This window comes from Takifugu flavidus, chromosome 13 (assembly GCF_003711565.1).
Source record: "Takifugu flavidus isolate HTHZ2018 chromosome 13, ASM371156v2, whole genome shotgun sequence".
Taxonomy (NCBI): domain Eukaryota; kingdom Metazoa; phylum Chordata; class Actinopteri; order Tetraodontiformes; family Tetraodontidae; genus Takifugu; species Takifugu flavidus.
In genome coordinates, this window is record NC_079532.1 from 11,289,889 (window position 1) to 11,311,683 (window position 21,795).

At 45.8% G+C, this 21,795-nt stretch overlaps 4 protein-coding genes across 9 annotated transcripts; 2 read left to right on the top strand and 2 right to left on the bottom strand.

Moving 5' to 3' along the window:
* Positions 1 to 298: 298 nt before the first annotated feature.
* On the top strand, positions 299 to 4,878 carry pllp (plasmolipin). 2 transcript variants are annotated; one of them, XM_057052459.1, is made up of 5 exons: positions 314 to 362; positions 489 to 777; positions 2,089 to 2,259; positions 2,345 to 2,455; positions 3,691 to 4,878. In XM_057052459.1, exons 2-5 carry the CDS (start codon positions 637 to 639, stop codon positions 3,793 to 3,795), a joined length of 528 nt encoding a protein of 175 aa, XP_056908439.1. In that variant the 5' UTR covers positions 314 to 362; positions 489 to 636; the 3' UTR covers positions 3,796 to 4,878. The 2 variants fall into 2 exon arrangements, with proteins under 2 accessions (XP_056908438.1, XP_056908439.1); XM_057052458.1 differs by having other exon boundaries at positions 299 to 777.
* arl2bp (ADP-ribosylation factor-like 2 binding protein) lies at positions 4,861 to 8,010 on the bottom strand. The gene is made up of 8 exons (XM_057052457.1): positions 7,875 to 8,010; positions 7,284 to 7,417; positions 6,949 to 7,018; positions 6,667 to 6,728; positions 6,437 to 6,543; positions 6,243 to 6,328; positions 5,931 to 6,027; positions 4,861 to 5,614 (listed from the first exon to the last, which is right to left on the bottom strand). The coding sequence occupies exons 2-8, from the start codon at positions 7,300 to 7,302 to the stop codon at positions 5,519 to 5,521; spliced, it is 537 nt and encodes a 178-aa protein (XP_056908437.1). The 5' UTR covers positions 7,303 to 7,417; positions 7,875 to 8,010; the 3' UTR covers positions 4,861 to 5,518.
* rabgef1 (RAB guanine nucleotide exchange factor (GEF) 1) lies at positions 7,848 to 12,060 on the top strand. Of its 2 annotated transcripts, XM_057052364.1 has the most exons (9): positions 7,848 to 7,982; positions 8,496 to 8,676; positions 8,817 to 9,022; positions 9,430 to 9,596; positions 9,672 to 9,753; positions 9,846 to 9,978; positions 10,047 to 10,138; positions 10,338 to 10,594; positions 11,189 to 12,060. In XM_057052364.1, exons 2-9 carry the CDS (start codon positions 8,507 to 8,509, stop codon positions 11,594 to 11,596), a joined length of 1,515 nt encoding a protein of 504 aa, XP_056908344.1. In that variant the 5' UTR covers positions 7,848 to 7,982; positions 8,496 to 8,506; the 3' UTR covers positions 11,597 to 12,060. The 2 variants fall into 2 exon arrangements, with proteins under 2 accessions (XP_056908344.1, XP_056908345.1); XM_057052365.1 differs by lacking the exon at positions 7,848 to 7,982 and having other exon boundaries at positions 8,779 to 9,022.
* A 398-nt stretch (positions 12,061 to 12,458) lies between these two features.
* On the bottom strand, positions 12,459 to 20,241 carry rspry1 (ring finger and SPRY domain containing 1). 4 transcript variants are annotated; one of them, XM_057052345.1, is made up of 16 exons: positions 20,087 to 20,241; positions 19,415 to 19,467; positions 18,850 to 19,125; positions 18,240 to 18,292; positions 18,003 to 18,115; positions 17,114 to 17,240; positions 16,321 to 16,379; positions 16,111 to 16,177; positions 15,831 to 15,962; positions 15,631 to 15,746; positions 15,399 to 15,542; positions 15,204 to 15,315; positions 14,857 to 14,959; positions 14,588 to 14,740; positions 14,322 to 14,426; positions 12,459 to 14,140 (listed from the first exon to the last, which is right to left on the bottom strand). In XM_057052345.1, exons 3-16 carry the CDS (start codon positions 19,113 to 19,115, stop codon positions 14,044 to 14,046), a joined length of 1,647 nt encoding a protein of 548 aa, XP_056908325.1. In that variant the 5' UTR covers positions 19,116 to 19,125; positions 19,415 to 19,467; positions 20,087 to 20,241; the 3' UTR covers positions 12,459 to 14,043. The 4 variants fall into 4 exon arrangements, with proteins under 4 accessions (XP_056908325.1, XP_056908321.1, XP_056908324.1 ...); XM_057052341.1 differs by having other exon boundaries at positions 18,850 to 19,467; XM_057052344.1 differs by lacking the exon at positions 19,415 to 19,467 and having other exon boundaries at positions 20,087 to 20,230.
* Positions 20,242 to 21,795: the final 1,554 nt, after the last annotated feature.

Genomic DNA, 21,795 nt, shown 5'->3' on the forward strand with positions numbered 1-21,795 from the left:
ATATTACTATATTTTGTAGCTTTGTGTTACTATGGCCTATATATACTATACTACTGCTGTTAGTCACTATATATGGGGAATTTTCCTGCTTGGCAGAGGTCTTGGTTGTCTCAGTGCTTTTTGTTCTAGATATTTTATCTTATCTAAGTTAATATTTTCCTCAAAATATGCACTTCGAACACCCACCGCGAGGGGGAGCAACTGAGCATGATTTGTATGGGGTTTTATCCATATGGGAGGCGTCAGAATGATATAGGAGGGTGGTGGGGGGGGGGGGGTATAAAAGGGTGTAAATAACAATGAGAGAGAGGGAGGGAGAGAGAGAGAGAGGGAGGAAGGGAGCAGCGTTAAACACCTGTCAGGTGAACGCAGTCACTGGAGAATTTACCTGTGCTCTTTCTGACCCTCAAGCTCTTTCTCCGTTTCCAGTTCTTCTGTATCTTTAACCCTCATTTATCACACTAATGTTGGATTAACCCGCTTTCTAGTTTGAAGACTTTGTGGATGAAGCCAATGGGCGCTGCAGCTCGACCTCACCTTTCCTGAAGACGTTTCCGAGGAGGAGACCCACGCGTCGACCGTAGGGGTTCGGTTGTTGGAGCGCCTATTCCCGAGCCACCGATTCCCACGCACGCCATGGCAGAAGTTAGCACGGAGACCAGCTCCCCCCACTCCCAGGGGGGGAACAGATTCAGAGGACCGGCCGCTAATGTCACCGTCATGATGGACAGGGACTTACTCCGATACGTCTTGGCCATCCTCATGATAATTGAAATAGTACGTAATGACTAAAAATCTGTGTGAGTGTGTGTGTGTGTGTGTGTGTGTGTGTGAGTGAGTCTACAAGCAAAGTGAGAACCTTTTGCATGAAAGGTTCTCACAAAGACAAAAGTCCAAGGACACAGTATATGATATGTTGATATATGTCTAATATATGGTTGTGCTTGAGCAAGCATGCAGGATGCTCGGCTGAAATGCTCTTTGTGTCCTCGTGGGTGACTGATTAAGATTTCAGTCAACATGACAGCAGCTTCACCACTTTGCTTGTGTGGTTTCATGGAGCAGATAACCAGGAGTGGCGGCTCCACCTTCTCGGTGAACTTAGCTTAGCCTCCGAGGATCGGAGGACAATGTTCATCCTGTGTAAAATGTAAACTTTGTTAAACATTTGTCAACTCCTTACGTCTCTCTCGAGGGTGGTGTAGTAGTGGGGCCGTGCAGGGAGCGTTGATGTAACCAGAGAACTGAAGCTTTAGCGACTTCGCTTACATTTAATCGGTTTGCTATTTAAATAACTAGCGGGCAGATAAACAAGCAAATTCTTGGTTTTTAATGTCCGTGTGTGTGTGTGTTCTTGTACTTGCTACAAACTGAGCATTTAAGGTATACTTGGGTTTAAGTCAGGGCTTGAGTGAGGATCAGGTTGGGGGGGGTTATACCTATGAAGGTCCTCACAAAGATAGAAGTACAAGGATGTGTGTGGGAGAGTCCCATTGTTATATAATTGCTGTTGTGAAACAACTTGTCATTAGTCTTGTGACAGATGGCATTAGTGACCCGGCAGATTTGAAATTTACTGCAGTTATGATGTTCAAAGGTTAATGAAGGAACGGCAGCTCCCTGTGATAAAGCCACCACGTGCACAACCCGTGGAAGGCCTTGCAAACACGCGGCTTTATTGCGGTGAAAACCTCTAAAACGCAGAGTGAAACCTGGCGCCTGCGGGTCGTCGGTGTGTGTGAGTGAGTGTGTCCTGTGATGGTGTGGACCAGGGACCAGCGTCCCATCTAGAGGACTGAGAACTCAGGGACCAGCGTCCCATCTAGAGGACTGAGAACTCAGGGACCAGCGTCCCATCTAGAGGACTGAGAACTATGTGGGGACGGTTGTCCTGCGTTCTCTGGCGCTCCGTAAAAGGTCACCGTCAGAGCAGCAGCTGTGTGTGCGCACGTATCAGGTGTGTTCCGAGGACACCTGATCTCTGCATACAAAATGGGCCGTCTGTGTGGCGGGACAGGAGATGGACGGACGGACGGAGCCACGGGCCTATAAAGCAGAACCTTATTAAAATGTGTGTCCCTCCTCCAGGTCCTGGGGATGATCCACTGGGCGCTGATCGCCAGCACCCCCTCCGTGCACACGGCCGCGTACGGCTGGGTGATGTTTGTGGCCGTCACCCTCTGGCTCCTCACCATCGGCCTGTTCGTCGTCGGCCTCTTCAGCATCAACAGGATGATCTCCGTCCCCTGGGTCTTGGTGGTAGGACAACTTTGCTTTGGGCCCGGCCCAGGACCCGTTACTGGCTCCGAGGAATGGTGACCCGATGTGGTTTCTCCCTGTTTAGATGATGATGTATAACGGCGTTGCAGCTGTGCTCTATCTGACCGCCTTCCTGACCAACGCCGCCACGGCGCATCGGGGCTTCTTCTTCGAGGCTTACCTGGGAGCTGCCGCAGTAAGCAGCTGGTCATGTGACAGGAAGTCTTTACAGTAACCACCCACCCACCCACCTCCACCACCCCCTCCCCCACCCCCTCCTCCCTGCTGTCTGAAGCCAATGCACAATTATTAAGGCAAAGTGGGGCAGTTATGTACACAGGTCCATCATCCATCCATCCATCCATCATCATCATCATCATCCATCATCATCCATCCATCCATCATCATCCATCCACCCATTCATCCATCCATCCATCATCCATCCACCCATCATCCATCATCCACCCATCATCCATCATCATCATCCATCCATCATCCACCCATCATCCATCCATCCATCCACCCATCATCCATCCAACCATCCACCCATCATCCATCATCCACCCATTATCCATCATCATCATCCATCCATCATCGCCCATCCATCCATCATCATCAATCATCCATCATCCATCCACCATCATCCATCCATCCATCCATCATCCATCCACCATCATCCATCCATCCACCCATCATCCATCCATCCACCCATCATCCATCCATCCATCCATCCATCCACCCATCATCCATCCACCCATCATCCATCCACCCATCATCCATCATCCATACATCTCCACCCATCCATCCACCCATCATCATCCATCATCCACACCATCATCCATCCATCCACCCATCCACCCCCCCCCCTCATCCATCCATCATCCACCATCATCCACATCATCCATCCATCCATCCATCCATCCATCCATCCATCCTCCATCCACCCATTCATCCATCATCATCCATCCATCCATCCATCCATCCACCCACCCATCATCCATCCATCCACCCATCATCCATCCATCCATCATCATCCATCCATCCACCCATCATCCATCCATCATCCATCCATCCACCCATCATCCACCCATCCATCCATCCATCCATCCACCCATCATCTACCACTCTATCCCTCATCAGGGTCTACTCTAACCAACTCTGTCCATCACAGCTAACTTAAACTAAACTCAATTCTACCTTTAACATTGAAATCACATCTTAATCCTCAATCAGCCATTTGAAGTTTTCTGGACCGGCAACACAGCTGTATTCTGATACTCTGGTACCTTTATAGCGCACACACACACACACACATACACACACACACACACACACTTATATATTGTTTTAGCCAGAAATGTCATCCTTGCTCCTCCCCATTCACTCATCTAAGACGTGTAATCTATTTCTTTTCTCCTTCCTGTCTGCCAGTTCTTCGGCGCCGTGGTGACCCTGGCGTACGGTATTAGTGCTGTCTTTTCCTACCTGGAGTGGAAGCGAGACAGAGGAAATGTTGCCAGCACAGTGCCAGCATAAGACGGGTGGAAAGTCCCCCCAGGAGAAGGTTCTGCTCATGTTCCTCCAGACAGAAAATACTGTGATCCTTAAAAACATCAGCTGGTGGTTCATCCAGAGCGTCCCAGGACCTTTACGGCTGCCGAGGGTGACCTAAAGCTCCGTAATAAAAACTGATCGAATTTCATTTGGATAAGATTAGGCAAGTAATGATATAGTACAATATGTACATAATTCTGATTTAATACTCATTTCTGGCAGCTTAAACACTTTATCATAGAGTCTGTTTACTATAGATACAGATTCATATGGAGTTATAATGAATAATAAATTAAGGTTGATAATAAAGGGCAGAATTATATTGAACTACAGCCGCTGTGAAAGTGGTGCTCTGCTCATGTGCGAGACCAACTGACTCCAGGGCATTAAACAGTACATTGCAGCTGAAGCTAAGTTCCCTACCATTTGCATATATTCCTGAGAAATTTGGTAATTTTATTTTTATAAATGTGTCCTTTTTTGTTTTTAAGAAAAATGGAATTCTGAATTCTTTTTAAATGGATCAATCTATATTTTCCTGACACAAAAATTCTGTGATTTCACAGCCACTGGATTTGAGAATAATCTGGAAATCGCTCTTGCTAAAATTGCTACTTTTACTGCTCTTAGGGTGATTATTAACCACACGCACATGACAACAATGTGATAGCAGGCAGATTTATGCAGCAAAGTGTTCCACTGCAGAGCACATAAATCTATCGCCAGATCTCATTTGACATCATCATTTGGAACCGATTTAAAGAGCTTTAAATCTGCACGCGTAAGTCCTGTCAGTGGTTACTGGCATCAATAACCTGACATGATAAAGTGCTGAGTTACACAAGAAACAAGCCAAAGTGCCAGAGAGGAACTATCAAAGCATAAATGTCCAGACCACTCTGCTGTGCTCTGTTAGCCTGCGTACTCACTAAAGTCTCATTTTATACCTACCGCTAATTACTTCGGCCGTTATTACGGGTTTGTGAAGCTTGCTATGTTTCTCTCAATAGCTTGATGATATGTGTGTGTTCCAATAAAGCATTCAGCTTTTAAAGGCTTTCATAACTTTATTGACATTTTTCTGTACCAACAAATTGACATGATTCAATGGCATAAATATTATTTCACATTTGACAAGTAAACATTCTGAATCTGCGTGGAAAACTGGACCCAATACATATAAAAGTCACTTAAACAGGCACCAAGTCCAAATGAGCAAATGTAGGTTAAAAACATCATAAAGCATCACTGTACAGAAGAATGTTTTCCTATACATTTTCTTGAAATACCAGGCAAAGATGGCAAACCTTAACTTTTACTCATATAAAATGGCTTCCATGATAGTCCCAGAAGGGTGACTGGAAAAGGTCCAGCGCCGGCAAGTTTAGAGCTCACGCACCAACGCAAATAAGAGGATAATCCTTTAACAGCCACCTGGATATTCCAATAAAATAAGATTGAAATATTCCACTTAGCCGCAATGTCTAATGCAAGACCTAAGTCCATCATTTACACTTAAAGAAGCTCCTGACAGCACGTTCAAGATTCAAGGGGAAACATAAGGGCCATCTTAGGAACTGGGGTTTATGGGCAGTGTGAGCAGCAGTGTAACAGAAAATAAGACTAAACACATTTAAAGGCGCATAAACAACATCTGAAGGAAAAAAAATAGAAGAGGTCGGGGGCAGCATGTGTTTGTGTGTCACTATGATCCACTGGAGCCGAGCTGTTCAGAGCCGCTGGGGATCAGAGGTGTGATCAGCAGCCCCTGACTCAGGTCCAGACCGCGGCCTTCCTTCTCCTGTACAAACACAACCACAGAAGTGGGACTGAAGCCCGGACCAGAGACCAAAGTGGTGGCGTCCGTGCTCAGATGGGGGTGTATCAAAAATGTATTCATCAGTTATTTGATATATCAAAATTAAGTTGTGAATTAAAACACCCAATGATTGGTGAATAAAAATAATGCCAATTGTCAAGGGTGCCCAAACTTTCTCATACCACTGTATGACTCGCTAGTGACACATGGATCTTTGTTTCATTAATAATAATAATTAACTTTTTATTAGTCTATTGCCAAAGTATCGGATCGGTATCGGTTTATTGCTTAAACTCACAGTTCTGTATGCCAGGAACATCTCCTTGAAGGCCAAGAAGTCAGTGAATGTCAGCAGCATGTCAAAGATATCACCAGAAACCTCCTCTTTGTGCTGCCTGCAGATGAAACGGAAAGAATGCAGCTTTACGTCATTACGATTTCCACACGATAAAGCCGGGATTTGAAAGAACCATCAGACAAGTTGACTTACTCATGTCTGATAAAATAATAAATCAGTCAATTACGAAATCATTTTAAATATCTTAATGTAATGTGTTGAGCAAAGAAATGTGTGAGTTACTTAGGGAGAAATCTAGATGTCACCTCTTACATGAGAATGTCTATGAATGTGCTCATGTTAAAGCCAGGGATCCTCTGCATCAGCTGCTCCTCCAGGTGTTTTTCCACTAAATTAACCTGGAAAAAAACTCAGACTTCAGATTAATAAAGTCAAACGAACGATAAAGTACTGAACAGGCTGAGTGTGAGTTTCATTATAAAGCAACAAGCTGTCCAATAACTCACATATTCATTGAAGATTGCTGTGTAGCTGAGCTTGTTCTCATCAGAGTCATCAAACTCCAGGTAGTGCTTCTCCAGGAAACTCTGTTGAAGCTGCTGGAACTTCTCCTCTAAAAAGAAAAATGATGTACAGCACGTTTTCCTTTTTATTTAAGTCCATTCCATTTCTGTCCATGGGTAGTTCCGTAGTATTGAAGGAGACCTGATTAACAATATAGGAAAAGCCATAATACCCATGATTATATCCTCTATACAGCCAATAACAGCATCAAATGAAGCATCGGTGACTGAAGAACTGAAATGAGAAGCACAAAAGGAGGTTCAAGTCAGGCAAAACATCTTCATCAACATTGGAGGAAGTCTTTGATCAGTGCGGCAGCGAAATCTTTCCTTCACTTTTTACTCGTACATTATCTGCCCTCTCGCATATTTACGATTTTGGAATGGGTTAAGAATTGGTATTCTGAGATGTTGGTTTTCTTCAAAGGTTTTGAAGAAAGTTAGAGAGAACCCACCTGGAACTAGCAAAGTTTTCTTCATCCAAGTCCACCATGTCAACCATGTTCTCTCCACAGGACCTTCCATCTACAGAATATTTACAAAGACCATCTGAGCTCCTATTTTAACCACACGACCATTTGTTGTAAAAAGCTGAATTATTGCATTTCGCAATAAAGCGACGTTGGAACATAAATACTTCACAAAGGCTCAAAAACTAGACCTACTAGCTGCTGGTTAGCTAACCTTAGCGTGTTTAAATGTGATTTTATGAATAGTTTGGATTTATATTCTAAATTCATACATTTGTTGAGCAACATTACTTGTGGCAAGATGAGATTAAATGACCTACGTTGTTCCTGGACGTCCATTTCGCGTTTCAAAGCCCTGTAAATAGCGAATGTATAATCGATGTTACCAAGGAAACGGAGAACATGTGCGCCTTTGTGTCGCGTCCGGTCGAAAAGGAAAAGCGTACTATGGTTCCTAGGGACGAAGAAAACCACGATCGACGGTCACGATTATCCAATATTACATTAATTATTTTTTCTATTAAAATGTGTATGGAAAAATATGCTTCTGACTAACAGCTTGCTTTTAATAATTCAGCGTGAAAACAACATTTCTCAACCATTTAGAATGACGTATCTGGGTATTACAAATACCATTTTTCGCTCAATGATGTAAATTGACCCTTATCAACTTCCTCCCACCCAATAAATAAATAAATGTAGCGAACATTGACCTGTTACGTAACTCTCAAAACGAAACAAACCCAGGCCAGGAGTATAAGAAAGGTTTTTAATTTGTTCCATATTACGTTCAATATTCAATATTTCATTCCCCGTTACTAGCTACGTTACACGGAAATGTATCCATCCCGATGTATTTATCATTAGTTCTTCGTTTAATTAACAGCTATGTCGTCATGTCGTGAGCATACTTCCGTGTTGTGGGCGTGACGTCACCGCCAGTGTCTGCAGCAGCCAGCGTTCTGCTGGAGCTTTGTATCCGTGTTAAATCGGTAAAAACAGTTCCAGCCGATATCAAAGTAAGTCCGTGGCTTGATAAAATATGTCTTAATCGTGATGTTCATCAGTTGCCCTTCGAGTGGTTTGTCTTTTTGACAGCTAAGCTAAAAACCTGTACCGTTGTAGTGTAGTGTACCGCTAACCGGAGCCTCTGGTGAACAATGACTAAACCAGTGGAAAAAGATGATGGTTGGGGCATTTAGGTCAAGTGACACTTGTCTTAAGGCATTTGTCTCAAGGGTTAGTATTACGGTTCAGAACGCTAAAAACGTGTCTATCACTCAGACGGATAATAGATTAATAAGCAGGGAGCCGCAAGAGTCAGTTATGAAAGGCATTTTCCCAAAGCCTCGGTTGTTTGGTTAGACACACTTGATGTTCCGAAGCTTTTATCCATGGATTAGTCTGCGGTAGACCGTGAGAGTTGCCCACACACCTGCAAGCCAAAGCTGAACTGAGACACTTTCCATGCGAACCTCCCAAACTAGACTTGTGCAAACACGCAGATCTTTTCTTCTTTCCCCCCCCTCCAGGTTGTCACATCATGAGCCAGCGGCGAGGGATACATGTGGACCAGTCGGACCTGCTCTGCAAAAAGGGATGCGGTTATTATGGTAACACTGCGTGGCACGGCCTGTGCTCCAAGTGCTGGAGGGAGGAATACCAGCAAGTGCGGCAGAAGCAGATCCAGGATGACTGGGCTTTGGCAGAGAAGTAAGCCTGTTTGCATCAGCGCCGACATTTTTATTCCCTACGTTCAGTATATTGTGCTACAGTGTGGCGGGTTCATGCTTTCTATTGTGTCCGTTTACCCAGGATTGAAACGATTGAAAGCTATTTGTCATGTGTGCCAGGCTGCAGCGAGAGGAGGAGGCAGCCTATGCCAGCACCCAGGGCACGCAGTCCCAGTCCCAGGCCGCAGCATCCCAAACACACCCGGCTCCCGCGTCTCTGGGACCCTTCTCCAAATTTGAGGAGAAGAAAACCAATGAGAAGACACGGAAAGTCACCACTGTGAAGAAGTTCTTCAGCAGTTCTTCGTCACGCACCCCTAAGAAAGGTAGGATGTCGACTTTTGTCTGGCCTGGTCAGACAGCAGAGCGTGTTATTATCATAAATAATGACAACATTTTGGGCAAAATTAGCTTAATGTAGAATCCACAGTCACACAAGGTAGAGAGGTGGATAGGAATCAGTCTGACCACAGGCCACAAAAACAGTCTCAAGCATGCTTTAAACACAACTTTCAGTTTTCTTAAACCCACCCACAAATACAAGCCAATTTGATAATAATCAAATAAGAAAAAGTAAAGTTGATTGGCTGGTTGGGAAGGTTTACAGAGAGAAAAGAGATTCTGAATTGGCTACAAGGGAAAAATAGTTGGTTTTAAATAAGAATGAAAATAAAGTCCATCTCAGATGCCTGACATTGATTTAAGGTTTAACAACAAACTCCTCCTGTGCCAGAAACCCAGGAAGGCAGGACCATCAGTCCATCCATTAACCGCCATACCAGCCTGGAGATGGACCAGGTGTCCAAGGACTTCACGGAGTTCTTAAAAAACCTCCACAAGCCGGGACGAGAGATCCTCAAGCAGTGCCGGGTTTTCATCATGACCGTGTCAAGTAAGAAGGTTAGAGAAGGCCTTCTCCGCCCCGGGTCTCATGTCGCAAACCCAAACTGACACTTGCGCCTCTCGACCCGTCAGGAGCTGAAAGCGGACGAACTGTCCGAATGCGTCCAGGACTTCTACCAGAACATGGCCGACCGCTTGACCGGTCACTTCAAGGGTTCGTTCTCAGATCTTTGCAGTCCCCATTTCGTTAAATAACAGCCATTGAAGCACAATTAAGCTTTTCTTCTTCAAAACGTTGGTCCCCAGGCTCCTCGGAGTCAGTGGAGCAGGTGATGGACCAAGTGGAGAAGTACATCATGTCTCGTATGTATAAGGTTGCCTTCTGTCCGGAAACCACCGACGACGAGAGGAAAGACTTGGCCATACAGAAGAGGATACGGTGAGAAGCCGTGTTTGGAACAGCGGCAGATAAACAGACGACTTTACATCTTTGAACTTGTATTTCAGGGAGCTGCACTGGGTGACCATTCAGATGCTGTGTGTTCCTATAGAGGAAGAAATCCCCGAAGTCTCAGACAAGGTGGTCAACGCAATAACAGGTGGGTGTGGATGGCTACGCCTCCAGAGTGCTTGTTGTAATAATAACAGCCCCCAGGTTATTTCATAAGCACATAATTAGTGTTTTAACAAAGAAAGTCAACCGTCAAAGATGACAGATGGTTCCAAAATTGCTTAAAATAAGCTAAATATTGACTCTTTGGTGTTAAGTCCTTTTTTTTTCTTTCTTTCCTTTTTGAGACATCATTGAAATGGACTCAAAGAAGGTGCCGCAGGACAAGCTTGGATGCATCAAACGCTGCTGTAAGCACATCTTCAGCGCCATCCGGAGCACTAAAAATGAGCCCGCCTCAGCCGACGACTTCCTGCCGGCGCTTATTTACATTGTGCTCAAGGCCAACCCGCCGAGGCTTCAGTCCAACATCCAGTACATCACTCGCTTCTGTAATCCTAGCAGGCTGATGACTGGCGAGGAGGCGTACTACTTCACCAACCTGGTGCGTTGCCCTGTTTTGACCCCGTGGTCCTCCTAAACATCCAGTAATGATGTTAAAGAGGAAGCTGGTGAAAAATCCCCCATTGCAAATGAAAGAAAGCTCATTTATGTCAGCTGCACAACTTTACCAGTGTTTAAATCCACGTAAAATCAAAAACACATAAGAGTATTACCGGAAAAACTAAACATAAGTACAGTATTAATTCAGGTCATATTTATATATAAATCCAAAGCCCAGGCTGAGATCTGGCGACATCTGGTGGCGAGAATACAGAACGGCATCCATGTGTGGTCGCAGTTGCGTCACACTCCATCAGTTTGCCTGGGTATTGAGAGGAAAACATGATATATGATTATACGAGTCAATTTCTGATTTGTTTTAGAATACATTTCCATTTTATCTATGATTAAAACAAACCAAATTAATTGAGCAGCAACCGTCAGTCAGTCATTTACAGTATGACCTTATCCAAAGTGTCGGAGTGGGAGTATAACGGGTAACTGTATTTTCAGACTAGATTATCTCTGGTTAACCCTTTAAATTACTGCTGGCTCTATATTGCTGAGTCCTGATCCTCTAACCTCTGTCATCCAGTGCTGCGCTGTAGCCTTCATTGAGAAGTTGGACGCTCAGTCTCTCAACCTGTCCCCCGAGGAGTTCGAGCGCTACATGTCGGGCCAGGCCTCGCCGCGGTTCCACAGCGCCGAGGGCGAGCAGCACCGAGCCGGGGCCGGTGCCACCAACCCGGTGTTGGAGCAGCTCAATCACAACCTGGAGCAGCTGTCGGGCCTCATTGCTCGACAGGAGCGGCTGGTGGAGGCCGCTCAGAGCATGCAGGCTGACCTCGTCTCCTGGCCTGAGCGCGTGCAGCGGGAGGTGGACAACATCCTGGAGGAGTACCCTTTAGAGATTCTGCCCCGCACGGTTGCTGCAATTGATGCGCACGACGTGGACAGCGATCGTTTGCCACATCCACTCACACCCCAAGTGTGTGCTCAGTAGGAGAGCCCACCAGGAACTCACATTTCAACCCAGCAAGGTTCCTGATACAGGCAGCTGACGGTGGCACTGATGTGGAGCCGGTGCTTTTATCAATAGTGAGATTGATCAATTTTAATAACACAGCTTGGTTCTCAATCATTAAAAAGTCACTTTATATTTTGGTGCTTCGTAAGGCTCAGCTGGCCCTCCCATTAGAGGGAGAACAAGTGTGGGAACTCATTTAATCATTAACAGCAAAGAATGCTTTCTACCTAATCTGAACACTTTTAGTGGGTAAAACTAACCTTCCTGCTATTATACAGAGAAATAAACTAGACAAAGTCACCAGCTGGGCAACAGTCAGTTCAGCAGCCTGGGAAATGCCCCTCCTGAGGGAACGTATAACCACCTACAAGCATTCAACACAAGCAACTGTAGCAAATTAATTACATTTCTTAATGTAATAAAGGTTCTACATCCTCGAATGTATTGATCTGCTGCATTTTGTAAGAAAACATTGCCATAATAGGAATGTTGTTTTCCATTAGTCCAAAATAAACCCTGTTGAAGATCAACACACAACCACAATGAGACCTTGTAGACATGAAATTAATTAGTTCATTACTACACCAGCATCACTTCTGGAATTCTGGTTTCTTTCTGGCATTTCAGCAAAAAGTGTTTGGGTTTTTTTTTTCTCAGCCCCTTCAAAATGTCAGTCTTTCATTATAATTAGTGTTCTAATTGTTCATCCTCTTTTGGGGGTTTACATTGAAAAAAAAAGATTTGCTCTATTAATTGCATGTGGACATTAATTACAAGTGACGTCTATCAACTCTTGAGATAATTTAAACGAGCTCAATCACACACAGAGGAAACTTAATTCACTTGTACATACATTTATTACAAATATCACAATTGAGGAAACACCATTTCTTCAAATCATTAGTCACATCTTTGGGAACTTTGGAGTAAAATTCCTTTACAGATTACTTAAATACAACACAAAACGTACACGTTACCATGTGAAGCATCACATCCATCTGTATCCGCTTTCTGTCACCTGCATGGATAAGGTGCGTTCAGGATTAGAGAGGCCGAAGCGGACCTTCATCGTACTCAGGTGCATATTTTGGTGTCTTCTGGGAATCATTCCAGTAGAGTTTCGCTTGTATACTGCTGTTATTTGTCCAATTTTTCAGCATTGCAATGTGAACTGAACCCAGATGAGGCTTATAGAATATTTCAACATGTCAGTCAGTCATATCGGGGACACTTCAAGTAAAGAATGGAGAGAAAAATAGGGGGAAAAAGACAAAAGCAGGTACATGAGAGCAGGGATATGCTGCGCTGTACAAAGCACGGAGAGGAAAAATGATCCAATGTCAAAAAATAAAAAGCTTTGTATGTCAAGTGTATGAATAAAACCTGCGGTACCTCTTGACTGGGATTCTGCCATCACTAGCAAAACACCATCACATTAAATCTTTTGGATTACAATTGTCCTCTTGGTCAAACTTGTTTGTCTTCGCAAACAAAAATTAAGACTTAATTTCTGCTGCCCCCCTCGAGGGGCGACCGGCTGGAGCGGCCAAATTAATTAGCACCAATCAAATCTCTCACATAAATTCACAACAGGTTGTTTTGCTTTTTAAGCTAGAGCACGAGTCGGAGATAAGAACGATTTACAGATTTGTAAATTCGAATCCCTGCGTTTTGAACGGTGACGCGCACGGCTGAGAAAGCGGCAACATCCGAGCACGAGGGAATAGAAAAAGCAGCGACATCAGCTGTGCTGACAAACAATCTCACGCAAATTCAAGTATTGTCTCTCGCCATCCCGTAATGATTTTGAAGATTTGTCAATTTTGTAAACCCAATGGGGGCCAAGGAGTAATTCTGCAACGTTAAGCTTGGCACGACCTCGTGACAGGAAATGCTACCTCGAGAACGCCTCGTCGATACAACGCGGAAACATGACGACTGACGGGTACCGTGGGTTTAATAGTGTTCTACCTGCCGCCCAGCTCTGTCGGACCTGCAGGTGTGCGTGAAGGTGACCGGATTACATAGAAGAGATCTCCCCACCATTGAAAGGACACTGTGGAATGACTGCACATGATTTTGGCTGGAATCTGATGAGACATTTCCTGTCCCTCAGCCCTCCCACTTTTCTCTGAGCACGCTGTTGATAGAAGGTTGGAGGTTCTTTGCCGAGCTTCTGCAGCCAGTTTTCAGAAGTACACAAAAAGGGAGACGGAGATAACGATCCCCTCCCTCCCCCTCTCATCTCCTCTTCCTATCCTCCATCTCTACACACACCTCCTCTTTCCAGGCGTCCAGACCAGAGCTCCGGCATCTTTGCAACACGTCCTCACAGCCCTGAAGCACGAGGGGGGGTTAGAGCAGGAGGAGCCGTCTGTAGGGTTTGGGAGTCCGTCGGAACTGTCCGACACCCGAAGAGTGTGTCAGGAGACGTGTGCGATGAGTCTGACGCGGGTTTGGATGTCCTGCCGGCACAGGGGGCACGTCTCCAACTGTAAGGCACACTCCATACACATACCACTGAGGAGGAATGAGGGACAACGTTACAAAACCGCTGACACACAAGTAAAACAAGGTTCTGAGGACGTGCTAATGTTAGAACGTCAGAAGGAGCTAAAGCAGCTTGTTGAAGCGTCTCTTGCTCCGCGCCGACTCCACATTCGGCCTTAATACGAGAGACTCGCTGAGGTTAAAGACGTACCCATGTCCACACGGCCGCAGCTCAGTGTCCGCCATGACGTCGCAACACAGCGTGCAGCAGTTGTCTCTGATGCTAACCTGCTTCAATAAGGCCAGGCGGCGATGTCTGGGACGTAAAAAACAAGTAAAACGCCGTCACTGAAGGTGCGAATGCTACACGAACATCACACTCAGATGAAGTGCAGTGGAGTTACTCCACAGGGACGACCGAGACTGTGTGAAGCGAGCAGAATTATGGGCTGGCCCGCCTGTGGGGTGGTTGCTCACCTGGGCAGGATGATCTTTTCACTGGGTTGTAGAGAAGCAAAGTCGTTGAAGGTGCTGAACTTGACAGAAGGTGGGTGACGGAAAGGCTTGGACCCAAAGTTGAACTCACATTGCTGGTATGACATAAAGCTGGCGGCTGCAAAGAAACCCGACCTGAGGGGCGACGAGAAGGCAGACACGGTCCGTTGGAGGGAATAATGAGGCGCGAGAGACGCGGGAAAGGACCGAGGGACGCGCCACCGGGAGAAGCAAAGCTTGGCTGCACTTACGTGGCCGAGGAGAAGACCTGTTTTTCCGGTGGCAGCTGATGCCCGTTCAGATAGAAGATCATCTGCTTCTTGCTGAGATCCAAGAGGAAGCCGATAGCGTCCCCTGGACAGGACATAAAGACAGCAGAGGTCGGTTCTGACCTGTAATTACTCCTGTAATTACCCCAGCGACAGGTGGCACCACAGAACACCCCAACCAGCCTCAAAATGTTTGGATTCCAGGCTCGTTACCGGTGTCATCGGAGGACCAAGGAAGGAACCAGAGTGTTTCCTCTCACCTACGGTTCCGACCCGCTGATCGAGAACGTCTGAACATGCAAGCGCAGGGATCTGCGTCCAGTACAAACCTTCCTTCCAGCAGGGATGAGCGTGAGGTTTGCTGCGAGCGTTGTACCAGATGAGCTGCCTGCAGCCATCGTAAGCGCACGAGTACTCGTCGTCCCCGATCCCGTAGCCCTCCTGCGGCACACGAAGCAAACAGAGTGTGAATGCAGGAACAGCCAGAGGGAAACGGGCGGACAGCGGGAAGACGGGACGCGTACGTGGTTGAGGAACTTGCTGTCCTTGGTGGCCCATCCGATTTGCATCACCCCCGACGTAATGACGGTCACCTCGTAGTACCACACCCCCGAGTCGACGCAGAACGTGCAGCGCACGCTCTCAAAGGAGGAGGCGTCGCATCGCGCCTGGGGAGGCCGGCGGGACAAAAGGTTAGCGCCTCAGAAACAGGCCGGCAAATTCCAAAATTCCAAACGGGGTGGCGCTCGGCCTCACCTCCAGCCCAGTGGGGGAGATTTTAAGGTACTCGCTGACGTCGTTGCTGTTGAGCATGGCGTTGATGTTGGCGAGGTTGACCTTTTCGTACGTGAACTGCCGACCCTCCTTTAAGACTAGAGCCGTGGACAGACGGGCAAAGCGTTCAGCCAGGGGACACGCGGCGAATGGAGGGCGTGCACGTTCGCGCCTTTACTCACACAGATTGTCGAGACTCCACTGTGAACAGAACCCGACCTGCCTCTTCAGGTAGTCGCTATGCTCCGCCCACAACTCCAAGACGGCCAGACGATTGCTAATGCAGGACTCGGACACGGTCAGCTTGTTCTCGCCTGTGCAAGGAAACAGTACACGAGTGTTTATGAACCGGTACACAAAGAGTGTCGCAGTTCTGTGCGTATTTATGGGATATTTATATAGTGCAGATAGGTTAGATATAGTTATATATATTTTCAGCAGCAGCAGCTAAAAGAAACTTACTTGTTTGGGAGAACTTCTCCAAAGCAATGAGTGCAAACAGCATAACAGTAGGATGGGCCTCAGAGCTCTGCATGGAGAGTCACAATGTGATGGATTGGCAATGATTAGACTCCCCCCCCGCCCCATCCTTGTTTTATCATTTTCATGTGAGCTGCTGGAACTAATATGAAAAAGATTGTTAAAAGAGCCAATGTGCATGTGTGTGCTGACCAAACTCTCCAGGAGGTAATCAAGGGTTCCTGGGCTCAGCAGTCCGATACTGGCTGGACCTTTGACAACAGAGGAAAGACATGAGTTGATGAAAGATGGGACATTAATGGGATAAAATGTGCTTTTGTCAGCATCAAATAGGAAGGAAGTGCTGTTTCTTCATGAGCTAAACTAGTACAAATACCTTCTCGGTGCATGTTTTATGTTCTAGAGTCATACTGAGGACAGCAAACAAACCAAACCTACTTGAAAGTTTGAATATTCTACTTTTATGACAGCTTTGCACATTCTTCATGAGATTCTCCCTTTGAGCGCTTTTCAACAGGTGTGTCAACAGTTAATCGGTGGAATGTTTAGCGTTCCTAATGCCTTTAAGACCATCCGCCGTCTGGTGGTGCACAGTTAACAGCCCCGTTTCACTGCTAGTAGAACCCAAAATAAGAATCAGCCAACTAAGTAAAGAGAAACATCTGCAAAAACCCAAAAGTGAGAAAGGTCAACCACGGCCTTCTGCAGCAACAGACCCCCAAACACACATACTGAACCACCAGGAAGGTTCCCCTGATCTCCACGCCACGAAGAAAGTGGTAAAAAATAGAGACAAACCACTGACTTAGAGGCTGTGTCCAAACTTTTGACTGCTGACGGATATCATGAATGAATCTCTGCAATTAGACCTTGGCACATATTATACAAAGAACGGTCCATAAATAGACTGGAATGCAGAAATCCCAGTTTAAAGGCAGCAATCCAGAGCAAGGCTGCTGGTTTGTAGATTACAAATGTGGCGTACCGGCCAGTTTTTCGGCGAGGCATCCGAGGACAGCCGTGGTGTTCCTGTGTTTTGCAGGATTCAGGGCGTCTTGTCGCGCTGCAGCTGAACTCAGACTCAACATGTCAGACAGTTTCTGGAGAGCGTCCTGGAGAGAAAGCGTCAGTTAATCTCACCAAAGTCACGTGAGGTCACAGTCAGATCAAAACAAGCCAAAAGAGGAACTCGAACAACAATAACAGGCCCATTTGCTGCCACAATGTCCTCAGATCCAGATGGGGAACGACACAACAGGACCCAAACGCAGTAAAATCAAGGTGACCCGCACACAGATTTGCGATTCGCCTGCAGGAGCAGGTTGAGCTGAGTCACTGCACCGACCAATAACGCTAACCAAGATCAGCTGACTCTAATCTACTTTGTTATCAAGGACACGCGGCATCAATGATTCACTAGAATCCATTTGATCTATCGTCCAAGTGCACAGCCGCAGTGCCAGAACCCTCAGACCCGCTGGCTGTCTGTGCACGGAGCGAGCAGGCGCCACAGAACAAAGGTTAGCGGTAGAACGGTTCCTGTTTGTCGGACCATGCTCCCTCCTGGGAGCGCTGCCGTCCACCACTCTGGGCTTCTCTACTGGATAAACCCTCCATAACCTACAATAATACTGCAAATAACTGAGATTAGCTTCCTCCTCAGCTCCTTCCTGTTTTCTTATGCTGTGACCTCACATTAAAATGTGTTACTGGCAAACGTCTTTGTTTGGTTTCTGTTTTGGAGATCACCTCTGTGGTCCCGTCGCTCAGGTCAATACTTACACGCCTTTGCTTGTGTTAGATTCAAAGGACGGTTCATTTCATCAGAAACCCAAATGGGGCGTTAATGCACAGGTGCAGCGGGAGCCTCTGACCTTGGTGGGCAGGGGACACTCGTCCAAGAGCAGGGTGATCACCGCGGGGCCCAGCGGATCATCCAGCGGGATCACTCGGATGAGAGACTGCACGACCTCCAACCAGCCGTCGTCTGAGGAAAATCAGGTTTGGCTTCGTTATCTGACGGTTCCCTCGTCCAAACGCACGGACACAGACATAAACCAGGGATTTCACCCAACGACAGAGACGAACCCTCACGGGTCCGTGTTCCTTACCCGTCTCTGCCATCTCGTGGAGAGTGATCATGGAGTACGGAGGTTCCTGGTCACTGAAAAACACGAGGGTGGAGATTTGGTCACGGTGAAGGACTTAGCGTGCACTAATCACACTCGTGTGTTTAGAGCACGACATTAAACTGAACCAGAAAAGTCTTTTTGCTTTAATTATAACACAGCAGTGCCGTCCCAAGGAACGATTCATGCAAACTGTTTACTGGGATGTGCATTTTTGCCTGATCCAGTCTTGTTTTACACTCAGATACTGTTCCAAGCGAGTCGCGTTGCAGCTCATTTCACTCTCGTTTTCAAGTAAAACTGAACAAACACCGTTTGAGCACAACCTTGGTTGAACCCGCGACTTGAAATTAAGCATCCAAGATGCGACTGACGTGTAGAATCCCGGTTTTTAAAAAATAAATAAATAAATCTTACATTACCTGTTGCAGAATTAGTCATTTATCAAGACTTCGGGGGCTCAAAATCTGCATTAAATATCAGGACTCAGAAGGGCCGGAACGTTTCCTTTATTTCACCTGATGTCGGCATGATGTCAGCAAATGACGCAACACATCAACACGAAAGCTTTACAGGAAATAGGTGCACTTACTTGTCTACAAGTGTCCTGATGACAGCCAGTGTGTCCAGCACCAAGCTATCCACGTTCTGCTTCTTCCTTCTCGGCTCATGAGGACCCCGTCCTCTGCGCGGCGGTCTGACCGGGTCCCTCGGGCGACTACTCCTAGCCTCTCCGGCATCCACAACTACTCCTGAACCATGGTCGAGCCGTCTAGCCTGCCCTCGAGTTGCCCTTGATGATCCATGTTGATGATCCTCCAAGTCACTATCCTCACGACATACACAGCTGTTACCCATGGTTCCTGTACTGGAGACCACAGAAGCAAAGGTCTCCCAGGCTGTAGGAACTGAATTTGAAAAGGAAAGGTAGAGTAGAACCTTTGCAAGGCCCCTGCAGGCACAGAAAGTGATCCAAGCAGTTACTATCATATCATTTGGATAGCTTGGTTTTTAGGGATTCTTATCCCGGCCGGCTGAGTGGGTTCAGCCACAATGATCATGCTGTTGCCATGCAGAGATGTGGGACTGGTCTGTGAGTAATACAGTATGGCTGATGATAGAGACCGGAGGAATCAGGTGATGCAACAAGGTCTAACCATCATTGTAAGCCCCCAGGACCCGGTCCAGCACTCATCCAAAGCTCACAAAGCTGCAGGAACAACACAAGAATAACGTGAAAGGAAAGATGGAACTCGCCCTATTGGATTGTAATCAGCAGCATCTTTTTAACAAGAACAAAACTCAGTTAAAAAGACACACCCTAGAAATAATTGCCTCCCCGCGTATTATGTAGGCACAAGATATAGAGGAAAATTCATTTAATAAGCAATCAATGTTCACTCGAGACAAAGTAGCGATGGAATACTTGATTTGGGTTTTAGTACTATTGTCCTGAGTGAAGCAGCTGGAGCTTAGCCACCCACCGAGCCATTATTCTAACAGGTCCAGCAATGTTACTTGACATTTTAGCTATTGGTTATATTTTAAGCTCAGCGCTTACTTGCATGCTATTACATAAGACACGGCATGGTTGAAACACAGATAAGCCAGGCCAAAATAATGACCAAAACAAGCAGCTACTACAAACATCGTGTTGTTGCTAACCAGCTAACCGTTAACCCGGTTAGCTGGCTCTGATTCTAAAATTAAACTAGATACGGTTTTGAAAACAATTAACAGTCTGTGGGGCCGAGAGTCGGCGTATATTTACACGCCCCACGTATCTTTCCCAACACATATTTGCCGAAGATAAAGAAAACGGCACTTACATATGACTTACTGCTAATTCCCCGTACATATAAACGAGGCTAACCGCTAGATGTTTGCTAAGTTCCGTAGCATTTGGTAGCCTGGTCGGTCATCAGCTGAGGCTCCCCTCCGGAGGCGCGGCTGACACGCACACGCAGGGGCTGATGTCTGCTGGGTACAATGGTGACACAACGGGGGAACCAGAAAAATATTATTTTATCATTACGTTTTAATCCTCCCTTCCATTTTATATAGAATGAAAAGCGTTGGGATAATTATAGGTAAAAATAGGAATGGACGGGGGAAAAAACTAACTCATATTAGAATGCACAAACGGTGGTTAAAAATGGGGCCAAACTGAGGCCACGGTGCCATCGGGAACTGGTTAAGTTTGGAATTGTTTATTGTCAAGACTAAGAGGAACCCAGGACGCCACCAATCCACCGGTGATTGTCGGCCTTGATTGGAAACATTCCCACTGCACGTGAACGCAGCATAAACCACACGAGTCACTGGACCCGAAATAACGTCCCGAATTCATATTTCTAAATCCAATCTTTTTTTATCTTCAGGAATAATGTATTCCCAGAAAGCACCAAGCTGTGTGTGATTTACGAAAAGTTTAACGTAGTAATCCGAAATCCAATCTTCATTCATCATCTTTAATCCTGTTATTGCATTTTCTGTATTTTCTATGTAAGTGTGAAACACGATGCAGTTTTGATGGAATAAACTGGGTAAATAAAAGACATAAACTAAAATGATTAACATGTACCTCCACATGTTATTCCTGCTTGACTTTTGCTTCATCATCTTTTTTTACTTTTATAACGACAGGAAAGAGCCAAGTGTTCAAACTATTTATTGTTTTTAGCAACATACTTCAACAGCTTTGTCCCATCCTGAAGGCAATTCTTCCTCTATGGAATAGAGCAGTAGGAAATGAAGGTTGGGTTTCAACGTGCATATTTATAAGGACAATTCAGACAAGTAGCTCCAACAACGACGCTAAATCAGGGAAGTGTGGAAACAGGATTACTTCTGAGTGAAATTTCACACTAGTTTTCACCAACATGCAAACAAAATGACAAAAAACGGTGCCGTTGTGATGGGATAAACTTGGTCTGGGTGCAGATGGATCTTGTTCCTACATCCAGATCTGTCATCCGTCAGTGTCTTCATGAACAGGACCAGCTGGATTTCTCAAGTTAGACATCTTGACCTAACAGTCACACACATACGGACACAACTCCATAATTATCAAGTATAACAACATGACAAAATAAAATAAGATCCAGTGTTGTTCTTTGTCACCAGAGTTTTGTTTTAATCATGTTCTTTACTTACTACAAAGACCTTTCCCCAATTATTTCATGTATCTATACATTGCATACACGTAAGACCGCAGTTCAATGTAACAGAATTAGTGCGAATGAAGCATCACACTTACGTGGATTAAAGGCTGTGTTGTAGATTGGGGTAGTCACACACCCTGCTCCGTGATATAGCCGTATTTAGGGTATTGTCACGATGCATTCCATACATTAACATGTGACGAGAGAATTTGAACGACCTGGGGTGATACACGAGTGGTGTGGTTTCCGGGACCGGAGGCAGCAGACCATAATCACCATTGGTGGTCCTGTAGAACAGATTCTGAGGCTTTGTTCCCTGCTCTGGTCGAGGCAACATGCAGGAGAAAACAGGGTTTCCAGGGTTGTAGCAAGAT